Consider the following 12,912-nt stretch of genomic DNA (forward strand, 5'->3'; position numbering starts at 1 on the left):
GGGGCTCTAAGTCCCACCCTGTCAGGAAACCAAACCAAGTCTGGCCAATCTATAATAAGGACTTGAGGTTCACTAACTCTGCAACTAAAACTAATGCGAAGAGCAATGGAGAGGTAAGGAAATTAAGCTTTCTCATTCAAAGAGGTTCAACCTGTGGTTCCATTAATGTGTGATGAGCTGAACTTATATATCATTTATTAATGACTGAGATAACCCAATAGAGAGCCATGTATTCAAGTTTGCCAATGACGCAAACATTGGTGGCACAGTAAGTAGTGTAGACCGGAAAAATAAAATTACAAAGAGACATTGATTGATTAAGTGAGTGGGCAAAACTGTGGCAGATGGATTTCAACGCAGGTAAGTGTAAGGTCATCAATTTTGGACCAAAAAAAGATCTGAGTATTTTTTAAATGGTGAAAAACTAGGAACTGTGGAGATCCAAAGAGATTTAGGAGTCCATGTACACTGATCACTAAGATGTAGTGGTCAGGTACAAAAATAATCAGTTAGCCTTTATATCTAGAGGGCTAGAATATAAAGGGAAGGAAGTTTTTCTACAGCTATAAAAGCCCTGGTTAGACCACATCTGGAGTACTGTGTACAGTTCTGGGCACCGCACCTTAGAAAGGATATATTGGCCTTGGAAGGAGTGCAGTGCAGATTCTCCAGAATGATACCAGGGGTCCAGGGATCAGATTATGAGGAGAGATTACATAAACTAGACTTGTATTCCCTGGAATATAAAAGGTTGAGGGGTGATTTGATTGAAGATTTTAGGATTTCGAAAGGAGCTGATAGGGTAGATAGAGAGAAACTTTTTCTGCTGGTGGGGGAGTCTAGGACAAGGGGACATAACCTTAAAATCAGAGCCAGGCCATTCAGGAGAGAAGTCAGGAAACACTTCTTCACACCAAGGGTGGTAAAAGTGTGGAACTCTCTCCCACAAAAAGCAGTAGATGTTAGCTCAATTAATAATTTTAAATCTGAAATCGATAGATTTTTGCTATTAAAGCAAAAGGTATTGAAGGAATTTGGAGCCAAGGTGTGTGGATGGAGTTAGGATACAGATCAGCCATAATCTAATTAAATGGTGGAACAGGCCTGAGGGGCTGATCCTATGTACTATGGTCCCAATTGGGAACCTGTAAAGGCACAGCTGTCAAATAATGTCCGTAAAGCAGGGAGTTACATCCGCACAATCTTAGGCAAGGTTTACTTCCACATCTTTGAGTTCTGCTCCTCAAAGGAAGTCAATGGATGCCTTAGAGGAATGGACGCCCCCCTCCCCCAAGTCAGAATGGTGCAGGTGAGGGCCATAGTCATGTGGGAAATGGCGGGTTCCCATACCCCACAGTGGGGTCTTGTTTACGAGCTATTTTATCGGGTTATGATTAGGGTCATCTCCCTGTTTCTATGAGAAAGGTTACTTGCATTTCTTTTTATGCTGTGTCCTGACTATCGCTGTGGGAGTATAGACAAAAAGGCACCAGGTGCTGGCTGGCACTGGGGGAGGTTCAAAGATACTTCCTGTGCAGTGATGGGGCTACAGTGCTCAGGAGTCTCTAATCAAGGGGAGTCTGTTTGGAGGAATCGGGTACAGTATGTCACTGATTCATATCTCTATCGGTGACATTATCTCGATGCTGGTTAGTGCCGACATTCTTTTGGTGCCAGCCAGCACCAATGCTCCCTTGGTATCGGCAGGGAATAAATTAATCTTTGATTCCAGTTGTAATAAGTAATGTCAGGTGTGTCAGCCTTGGCTCAGTGGTAGCACTCTCGTCTCTCAGTCCAAAGGTTATGGGTTGAAGGTTGTGGCTGGCACTTCAGTGTAACACCGAAGGAGTGTTTGCTATGCCAGTTCAGAGGGCATTAAGAGTCAACTGCATTGTGTGGAATTCGAGTCATTGTAGGTCAGACCAGGTGGGGGTGGCAGGTTTCCTTCCCTGAAGGACATTATTGAACCAGTTGAGTTTTATAACAAAGTGGTAGCTTTCATAGTCACTTTTCTGGTGCCAGCCCCAAATTACCAGATTAATTGAATTCAGTTTCACAACTTGCCATGTGGGACTTTTAACTCATAACCACTGGTTTGTTAGTTCAGTAGCAAAATCACTGCATTACTGTTCATCCAGATGAGCAAGCAGTCAGGAAGTTAGTAGGTGCTGGCAGGAACCAAGAGGGTGGCCTTGGATTTGCTAAAGACCAGTATCAAGGCGGAGTTAGTCAGGAGGTTTTTTTCTGTAATTAAAACTTGTGTGAAGTGAGAACGAGGAGTTTGATTCTTGTGAACGTTTGGTGCTAGTTGGAGTTCAGGCTTCTGTCATCTACATTTTTAGGTTAGACAGTTAGACACAGAGGGCTGGCACAGAGTGCAGGGAACACTCATGATGTGTGTGGAGAGCAATGTGTGGGCCACCATGGATCCTGTGTGTGTCCAAGGGCACTGTGTCCGAAGATCGAGTCACTGGAGCAGAGGATCTCTGCTGTCAAGGAGCAATTCACCACATTTTGCAGCAGGGAGGATGAGGGGTTTCTGGTTTGTACTCTGCAGAATGTATGATTTTTCATGACCTATCACCCAAGAGGCAGTGTTAGACAGTTCAGGACACAGGACTAGTGTAGAAAGAGACATATGGGTGATCGTCCACAGGGACAGCAGAGGGAGACAGCAGAGGATTTATAGAGGCAGGGAACCCGAGTTACTGGACAAGTATGAGATGGACAGCAACAGTGACTCCGAGGAGAATCACTGAGCAACACTGTGACAATGTGGAGCAAGGGACTACCCAGGAGGTGAGAGGCAGGTAGACTACATGAATGGGTGAGTGATAGGAGACAACCTTTTTTGCAGTTGTGTCTGAGAGTCCCAGATGGTATGTTGCCCCCCCAGGTGCCAGGGTGAAGGAGATCACAGAATGGGTGAAAAAGCTTCTGGAAAGGAAGGGAGAGCAGCCAAAAGTTATGGTCCATGTTGGAACCAATGATGTGCATAGAAGTATGTTTGAGATCCTATAGAGGGAGTTTAAGGAGTTTAGCACTAGACTGAAAAACAAAACCCCAATGGTGGTAATCTCCAGACTCCTTCTGTGTCACAGGTTAAGAAGATGAAGATCAGGAAGGTCAATGTGTGGCTGCAGGGCTGGTACAGGAGGGAAGGGTTCACAGTCTTGGGGCATTATAGCAAGCTGTGGAACAAGGGAAGGTTATATCGTAGGAATGGTCTTCACCTGAACTGAAACCAATTTCCCTGTGCAGAGGGTAAATAGGACAGTTAAGTCCGGGGTGGGGAAAGTCTAAGTTTGGGAGTAGAGAGGGGGAGCAGAATAGAACCACAAGGCTTAGCTGAAATAAATAGTGAGAAAATATTATCAGAGGAGAAAGGGAAAGAGTTAGTGGGAGATAAAATCACTGCTGTAGCAGGGGCAAGGGTTATAAAAAAATATATAAAATAAAACCAGGAAAAACCAGGGTCAACATTCCATAAACTGGAGTCCAGATTGAGAGGTCTGCGTGTAAATGGACAAAGCATTCAAAACAAAACTGGAATGTGAGAAGCATTAGTAACTATGGAGGGGTCGGATATCGTCACTGTAACAGAGACAGGCTTCGATTTGAACAGGACTGGGAACTTAATATTCCTGGTTATAATCTTTTCAGGAGCGATAGGGAGGGGAAAGGGGGTGAGGTAGCAGTGTTAGTGAAGGATTCTAACACAGTGCTGGGTCGTAAAGATATTTTAGGGGATTGTGTTAAAACAGAATTTATTGTGATAAGAGTTAGGAAATAAGAAGGGAAATGATACAATTCTCAGAGTGTGTTATAGGCCATCGAACAGTGGATTTGAGATAAAGGGGGAGATCTACAGACAGTTCAGAGAGATCGGTAAGAACAACAGGGCAATAATAGTGGGTAATTTTAACTATCCTAAGATGGACTGGAATAAAGCTGTGGATCAAGTGGGGAACATTTTTTAGAATGGATCCAGGATTGCTTCCTAGATCAGGATGTTTCTAGTCCAACAAGGAAAGAAGCATTGCTTGATTTAGTTCTGGGAAATAAAGTGAGGAAAAACTAACATGAGAGTAGGAGAACAATTGGGAAATAGAAAGCAGAGGAACAGAATGTAAGAACGGAAATGGGTACTGAAGAGTCAAAGGGTTCTGGACTGTGAAAAGAAAGCTCAGGGAAGTAAGAAGGGATTCGGCCCAAACTAACTGCCTGGAGGTAATACATTTTGAGCGAAAAACAAGGAATGGGAGTATACACTCAGTGAAAACACACTGTAGAGAGACCAAGGGTTTCAAATATACAATCGCCTGAAAAAACGATTGCAAGTGAATAAAGCCATAAAATGGATCAGTAGAACCTTGGGTTTTATAAATTGAGCCGGAGAGCACAGGAGTGAAGAAGTAATAATAAATTGGTACAAAACATTGTTTGGACCACATTTACAGGACTGTGTGCAGGTTTGGTCACTCCATTATAGAAAGGACATTAGAGAGCGTACAGCGTAGATTCACCAGGGTGATGCCAGGGATGGGAAACTATAGTTAAGAGATACTGGCACTGCTTCCATTGGAGCAAGGAATAAGAAAATATTTGATAGAGGTTTATAAAATTATGAAGAGGAGAACATTATTCCCTCTGGTTGGGGAGTCATTAATTCAAGGTCATCAATTAAAAATTAACAGAGTAAGGAGAGAGGTTAGGAGAAATTTGTTTACACAGATGATTATTGGAACATGGAATACTTTTCCACAGGGAATGGTTGAGGCAGAGGCCATTGCAGCTTTTAAGGGAAAATTGGATAAATATTTGAAGTGGAGAAAGATACAGGGCTATGGAGAGACAGCTGGGCAGTGGGATTAACTTTTGATTGCTCAAGCAACGAGCCAGCTCAGACACAATAGGCCAAATGGCCACCTTCTATGTTATAATCTTCTATGGTTCTAACTATATAACTAAAAATGTATCACAATACACGAAAGCATGGTTAACAGATTCATGTTAACTATGTACTTTGTCAATTGTTTCTGGTCACATTGAATCTTTACTATCTCTGCTGATGGAAATCTACACTTTATCCATATTTCATTTACCAACGTGTGTTATCATATATTCTTAGCAAGTCCAGGGCCCTTTCAACCACCCCTTAACTAGTTTACTTGTCGTAAACCTGAGTGTCATTAATAATTGTAAACAATTTTACAACACCAAGTTATAGTCCAGCAATTTTATTTTAAATTCACAAGCTTTCGGAGATTTTCTCCTTCCTCAGGTAAATGTTTCAAGATCTGAAACATTTACCTGAGGAAGGAGAAAATCTCCGAAAGCTTGTGAATTTAAAATAAAATTGCTGGACTATAACTTGGTGTTGTAAAATTGTTTACAATTGTCAACCCCAGTCCATCACCGGCATCTCCACATCATGTCATTAATAAGGTTGAGAAATATTACTAATGTACTATATTATATAAAATATTATAAAAACAGTAGTCTAGCATGCATTTCTTGTCTGTCATAATTCCTTAGTGCCTATCACACTCAAAGAATCAAATACAAATTTCTCTGCCAATGTAGAAAAGTGGAGGCAAAGGCAGTTCATTCGATTGGAGCTAGAACATCTGTAACCTCTAAATGCCCTTAAAAACATACTGAAAGAAATACAAAGCCAAAGTTGTAACCTGTAGCCCGAGGAACAATTAAACTCTGACCTCACACAATGTTTACTTAATAGTAATTAGACTTATTCTTAAAGGGACACAGCTTCACTTTAGCAGCAGAATAATACATTATCCATTACATGACCCTTATAGAAATGTGCATCATTCCACTTATGAGCAATGGCATGGGAAATCATCACATATCTATATATACATATATATCAATCAGTTATATAGATATATCAGTTATATAGATATTTTAATTATACAATTAAACAGATATTTTATAAATAATGTGATCCGAGACTACATCTGCTCAAGTCCTGGAATGTATTTTGAATCCCACTCCAGGACTGGAGCACATAATCTAGGCTAGATAGCAACTCGCCAAGGCTTCTTCGACAGCACCTCCCAAACCCACGACCTCTACCACCTAGAAGGACAAGAGCAGCAGGTACATGGGAACACCATCACCTGCACGTTCCCCTCCAAGTCACACACCATCCCGACTTGGAAATATATCGTCGTTCCTTCATCGTCGCTGGGTCAAAATCCTGGAACTCCCTTCCTAACAGCACTGTGGGAGAACCTTCACCACACGGACTGCAGCGGTTCAAGAAGGCGGCTCACCACCACCTTCTCAAGGGCAATTAGGGATGGGCAATAAATGCTGGCCTCGCCAGCGACGCCCACATCCCATGAACGAATATAAAAAAAAATTACAGTGCTGTGGGAGTGCAGCAGTGTCAGAGGTCCCATAGTTCGGGGAGACATTAAACCTCAACCCTGTTAGTTCAGGTGGGTGTTAAAAGTCCCAGGGCACTATTTAAGGAAGAGCAGGGAGGTCTCCTGATGTTCTGGCCATTATTCATCCCTCAACCTCCATCACCAAAAGCAGATTATCTGGTTATTTATCTCAGTTGCTGTTTGTGGGATCTTGCTGTGTGCTAATTGGCTGCTGTGTCTGTCCACACAAAAGTGTCTGCACTTCAAAAGTAATTGTATGAAGTGAATTTCTCAAAGATGTGATCAGGCACCATATAACTACTGGTCTTTTCCTATTCAAAGATAAGGGATAAACCACCATGAATCACTTATACATGCACTGCATGTGAATTCTGAGTTGTAGTCACTTCTGAGGTTAAGTTCTGTATTTGACAGTTTACCATCTAGCATTCTCTTACCCTTCATATCTTTCTATAGTAATAGCAAGAGATCCAGCTGCCACTGACAATACTTCACATGCTATTGCATATTCCGAATATTTTTACGATTTTCAAACTTCTATGGCACAGTATAGGTGCTGATGGTTTCTATAATGTATTTGATTGTTTAAACTGAAAGAAGTAGTAGTCAGTGATTTAATATGTTTGCAGAATATGACGTGAAGGGATATCACAATAAAGACCTGAAGAGCAGTGAATCCACAGATGTAATGAAGAGTGGAAAAGCAGTGTGTGCTGGATACTCAGGCCTCTTTTGTCAAATGTGCAGGTAACACTTTGTTTCATTTCTTTGTTTGCTCTTTTTTCCCACCACCCTTCCTTGCCTCTCACTCTTTACTGGTCTTTTTGAAATTACTGTGAACTGTCTTCCTCAGTGCCCTTGGTCTAAACCTTGTGGTCCTCTCAGTCCCTTTACCACTTGCCATTTCACCTGGAATTCCAGTTGTAATATTAAACCTTTTTGTTTCTCCGCTCGACTCTAGCAGGCATCGACTAATGCTGGCATTCACTCCCAAGGGTGCCCCGCATCCCCTGGAACCTCAATAATGAGGCCGGTCTTCATGTGTGAGCCTGAATTATTAAACAGAAAGAACGAGAATAGAGACACCTGTATTTATATAGTGTCTGATTACATCTCTCAGAAAGATTTCAAAGGGCTTCAGGAACTTTCTGAGCTTGAAACTCTGATAATTTGGTAGCGTACAAAGCCAACGGATTCAATGCTTTTATCCCACCCAGAAATATTAAAATTTCTGGGCTTCTTTGAATTGTGCTATGGGATCTTTAACCTCTACCTGAACTGGCAGACTTGGCTGAATGTCGCATCCAAAGAATGATAGGAAGGAGGAACGTGCTACCACAAGGAGTAATTGAGGCGAATGGCATCGATGCATTTAAGGGGAAGCTAGATAAACCACATGAGGGAGAAAGGAATAGAAGGGTATCCCGATAGGGTGAGATGAAGAGGGGTGGGACGAGGCTCGTATGGAGCATAAACACAGGCATGGACCAGATGGGCCGAACGGCCTGTTGCTGTGCTGTAGACTCGACATAACTTAGCGTCATCACCTCTGGCAAGGCAACACTCCCTCAGTGCTGCACTGCAGTGTCAGTCTGGATTACATTGGGTTCCTCTGACTCAGAGGCAAAAAGTGTTACCAACTGAGCCAATTTATTTGGCTATTCAACTATAGGGTGTATCAGGAAGCTATAAGGGTTGGGGAAGGAGGAAAATCACAGCCCAACCTGACACTGTCCTCACCCTCATCCAGTTCACTTCCAGCAGGGATGAGACTGGATAGTGTGATCAGAACAACCCTGAAGAAATTTCCTCTTCATTAACCAGTGTCACCAGTGCCAGACCAGGATCAAACCTTCACCCTTCTGATCTGCATGACTTAGTTTCACACTAGACAATCCAATTCCCAACTAAACTATCTGGGGAAATCTAATATTACACTCCTTTCCTCTGCCTTCCCTTTTCCCTTTGACATACCTTTCACTGACACCATTTTATCCTTGCCGTTTCAACTAGGAGCTCATATTTATCAAATTGCATAACTCAACTCAATTTGAAGTTTTAAATCTCAGCTCCAATGTTGAAAGCTTAGATTCTGCTACTACACCCAACTCCTTTATATGTCCTGACTCTCCCTCTTTTCAATCCATTAATTTTTCACTCCTTTATCTTGGAGTTCTTTGTCCCCTTGCTTGCTTCAGTTTTTCCTATTGAAAATTGACTTTAAGAGTCAAGGCCCTCGTGGTATTGAGCACCTCGGGAGAGATGTGTAGATGATGCCAAGCTTGGGCATGAAGATTGGAGGAGGAAGGGAAGACTGAGCAAGGTGAGGAGATCCACAGGCTTTCACAATAAGAAGTTATAGTAAAACAGTGCAACTAGTCTTTATTCCAACACAGTGAGGATGTAGGAGGAAGAAAGTGCACATGGGATGGTTAATTTGCAGCTTAGGAGGAATTCATGGTTTCAATAAAACACATATGGGGAATAATTGGAAAGGGCCTCTTACTGGGCGGGGGTAGCGCGATCCGTTATTACCCCGAACCCAATGGCCCATGCGCAGGCAGGACGAGACTTTCGTGAGGCCTGAGGACTTATCTTCAATCTGCGTTACAAATCAGCATTGACACAAGAATTCAATGCAGTTTGCACTTTCCACCAGCAGGGGGGAGCTCCAATCTCTTAAAGGCAGGCTGACTCTTAAAAATCTCTTAAAGGTAGCTGGTACCTGTTATTTGCTGATAATAACAGTCTGCTGACTGCATGGAGTCTGAACGAAGATCAGATATCGCACATGCAAAACAAAGATGCAGCTCCCGTCCTTACGTTTACAAACTGTTGAGTTATGTTAAAACATTGAATAAAGGTTGCGCACTACTAAATCCCACATCCTCCAATCTGCACGCCAGACCTCACCAATCTGCCGATCTGAGTTTGTACCAGGCCTGCGAGAGTGCATGCACCAAGGTTCCCTGCTGATGCACTAGAGACCTTGGTGCAAAAGGTGGACAGAAGGGACATCTTATATCCACAGTGGGGGGGAAACAAGAGGCCCTCCAGACATATCTCCAAAAAGCAGTGGGAGGCAGCGGGGGATGAAGTCAATGCCGGGCGCACAGCATCATGAACATGGATGCAGTGCAGGAAGAAGTTCAATGCTTTGACATAAGTGGTCAAGGTGAGTGAGGTCAACTGTCAAGTGGCGTCTCCTACCAACTACACCATGCACTACACCCCCATCACCCACATACCAATAAACTCTTTCCATCAGTACTCAACTCTTCCAATCAGATGCTTCCTCTCACCCTTACACGTTACCACTATTTCAAGCCGCCCACCCACAACTCACAGGTCACACACACTGGCAGCTATTCAACCATGACAGGCACATCACCCAGACACCATCCCGCTTTCTTGCAGGAGAAGGTGGTGCATATCAGGAGGCAGCAAGTGGCCGTGGCATTTAACCCCTCGAGCCTGTTCCGCCATTCAATGAGATCATGGTGGACCTGTGACCTAACTCCATATACCCGTCTTAGCCCCATATCCATTAATACCCTTGGTTCACAGAAATCTATCAATCTCAGATTTAACATTCACAAGTGAGTTAGCATCGACTGCCGTTTGCAGAAGAGTGTTCCAAACGTCTCCCACCCTTTGTGTGTAGAAGCATTTCCAAACTTCACTCCTGCACGTCCTGGCTCTAAATGTTAGACAATGCCCCCACGTCCTAGTATTCAAGTCTAGGAGACCTCCAAAAACAGTTACAAATGTCTTGGCAGCCAGAGGCAATAATCCAGCTACTAACCTGTAAATCCTGCACGGTCCCTTTAAATAGCGCTGGTGGGGGGTCCTTCAGGCACCCTAAGACACGATCAGATGGTCGGGGTTAAGACTGTGCGTTGATTTGAGCATTAGACACCATTTTTGGACATATCACTTTAAGCCAGTGTTGCACACTGATTGTATCCATTTTCTCCTTACTTTAGATGCTTCCAGCGTTCGGTATTTGCACATGCGCTAACTCCTATACCAAGATGGCGTTCGGCACACGTCACGCAGGAAACGTGCGTGCACATCCAAGACGCCACCTTGGATGTCGGAGAGGCCGTGTAGCGCTGAAACAACGGGCGCTACACGACCCAGTTTAATGCCCATACTGTTCACAAAATTATGAATCAGATATAGATAATGAAGGATATTCAGTCCATTCAAGCTCATTCATCCAGGCAGAACCTGTAGTCCCTGGAGCATTTTAACCAACTGTTTATTAAATGATCCCAGGATTTTTTCTACCTCTGCCCTACACACAAGTCCATTCAAGGTGTTGATCGAACTTGCTGATATCAGTCCTAATGTTGCCTTTCCTTAGTTTGACCTTTAGTGCCCCCTTGTCCTGCTGTCATGGGGTTTAATTTGAAGCACTATTTGGGATTTGTCTTTTTTTATACCATTTATAATCAATCCTCTGTGAGGTTCTCCCCATGGTCAATCCCATCTCGACTGAGAAGCTCTAACTTTTCCACACAATGCAATCCACTGGCACAAAGGATGGTTCTCATCACTCTTCCCTGCATCACCTCCAGCCCTTGTGTCTCTGACTGAACCGAGACACAGTTCTCAAAGTGCAATCTGTACATTTTATGCACGACTTCCTCCAACTTGTACTGTTTTGGCTATATTGTTCAGCACTGCTGTGTTGATTGGAGCTCCACAGTGATTGGACACGTAAAGTGCCGAGTCCATTAATATCCCGACATCTCTTTCAAATTTACCCATAGCTACATTGGCACCATTCACGGAGTCCATTGTCAAACATTGTTCTTTTCCTATCCATATTAAATTCCATCTTTCACTAGTTCAGCCACTCCTAAATTTATACTAGGTGTCAGCCATGGCTTAGTGGTGGCACTCTTGCCTCTGAGTCATGAAGGTCATGGGTTCAAGTCCTACTCCAGAGACTTGAGCATGTAGTATGTTGTAGCACAGAAGAGGCCTTTCGGACCATCATGCCTCTGCTGGCTCTTTCTTTGAAAGAGCTATCCAATTAGCCTCTTTCCCCATAGCCCTGTAAAATTATCACCTCTTTAAAAGGGTACTTATGCTGATAATTACTAGACTTTACTTTCTGTGGTGAGTTCAATGGGCAATTAATGTGTAAATGCAGCACCTTCATGAAAATCCACGGGGAGATTAAGCGCGAGATGCCATTTCACGAAGCTAATGGCAGAGCGGCAATTCACAATTCACAGGGTACCTCTTCCTCACTACAAGTTACTGGCCGATTTGTGCATTAATAACGGCGTGCATCATTCAGATACCATTATTTTTTCAACAAAATCTGGCTCATAGAAATAATGGATTTTTTTGGGGGGGGCTAGCATTTGTAAGTGGACAGATCTTTTCACTGGCACTAAGTTACTATGGCTAGGTGTATCCCAATAGTTCCTGCAGGTCATGTACCCTGGGGCAGAATTCTCCCAGAAGACTGTTGTGGCTTTCTGATAATGTCATCAGATCTCCGACACATACAAACTTACAAGGTTGTTGCATCAGGGAACAAAAAGATAACATGAAGTCTAAGATTAGCTTTCATTCTGTCATGGCTGCAAACCCACCTTACAAGGCAAGGTGATTCCAAATGCAGAGAAGGTGTCATACAAAGCCTTGTCAATGGATTTGTCTGGGTTCTTGATGAACGCGTTACCAACACTCGACTTCCTCAGTGATGGGTCATGCAGTGCCCACATGATGCGGATTGGTTTCACCTCGGTGATATCAAAGTTCATGGTGTCCAAGGCACGTTCAGCATGTATGTAGATTCAATCCAGGCCAACACTCCAGTGCAGTACTGAGAGAGTGCTGCACTGTCGGAGGTGCCTTCTTACTGATGAGAAGTTAAACCGAGGCCCCGTCTGCCCTCTCAGGTGGATGTAAAAGATCCCATGGCCACTATTATGAAGACGAGCAGGGAGTTCTCCCCAGTGTCCTGGCTGATATTTACCCCTGAAACAACATCGCTAAAACAGATTATCTGGTCATTATCTCATTGCTGTTTTGTGGGATCTTGCTGTGTGGAAATTAGCTGCTGTGTTTCCGACATTACAACAGTGTCTACATTTAGAAGTACGTCATTGACTGTGAAGCAGTTTGTGATGTCCTGAGGTCGTGAAAGGTGTTATATAAATGTAAGTTTGTTTGATCTCATAGTCCTCTTCAGATTCAACTACCAGCACCTAACAGTTTGGCATCATCTTTGAATTTGACCAGTTTACATTGAACCTCTGAATCCAAGTCATTAATGCAAATTAAAAGCAGTATGGACCTCAAGACCAACTTAGGAGGGATTCCACTCAGTGCCTCGTCACCTTACCCCTAGTCAGACCTCGCACTCAAAACCGTCGACCGATTTCTGATACATTCTCAAGTTTGACCTTGTTCCTGATACTCTGGTGCTCTCTTGATTTACCCGGGCAGGGGAGTGGGTTAGACGCCTGTT

General features: G+C 43.3%; 1 protein-coding gene across 20 annotated transcripts in view; it reads left to right on the top strand.

Annotated features, from left to right (window-relative positions):
- Window positions 1-12,912, top strand: part of LOC137331694 (kyphoscoliosis peptidase-like) — a 273,350-nt gene that overhangs the window by 237,531 nt on the left and 22,907 nt on the right. For all 20 annotated transcript variants that reach the window (XM_067995661.1, XM_067995663.1, XM_067995668.1 and 17 more), the window contains one exon: window positions 7,046-7,163. In XM_067995661.1, coding sequence (XP_067851762.1) covers window positions 7,046-7,163 — 118 coding nt within the window. The remainder of the gene's footprint in view (window positions 1-7,045; window positions 7,164-12,912) is intronic.

This window comes from Heptranchias perlo, chromosome 13 (assembly GCF_035084215.1).
Source record: "Heptranchias perlo isolate sHepPer1 chromosome 13, sHepPer1.hap1, whole genome shotgun sequence".
NCBI lineage: Eukaryota > Metazoa > Chordata > Chondrichthyes > Hexanchiformes > Hexanchidae > Heptranchias > Heptranchias perlo.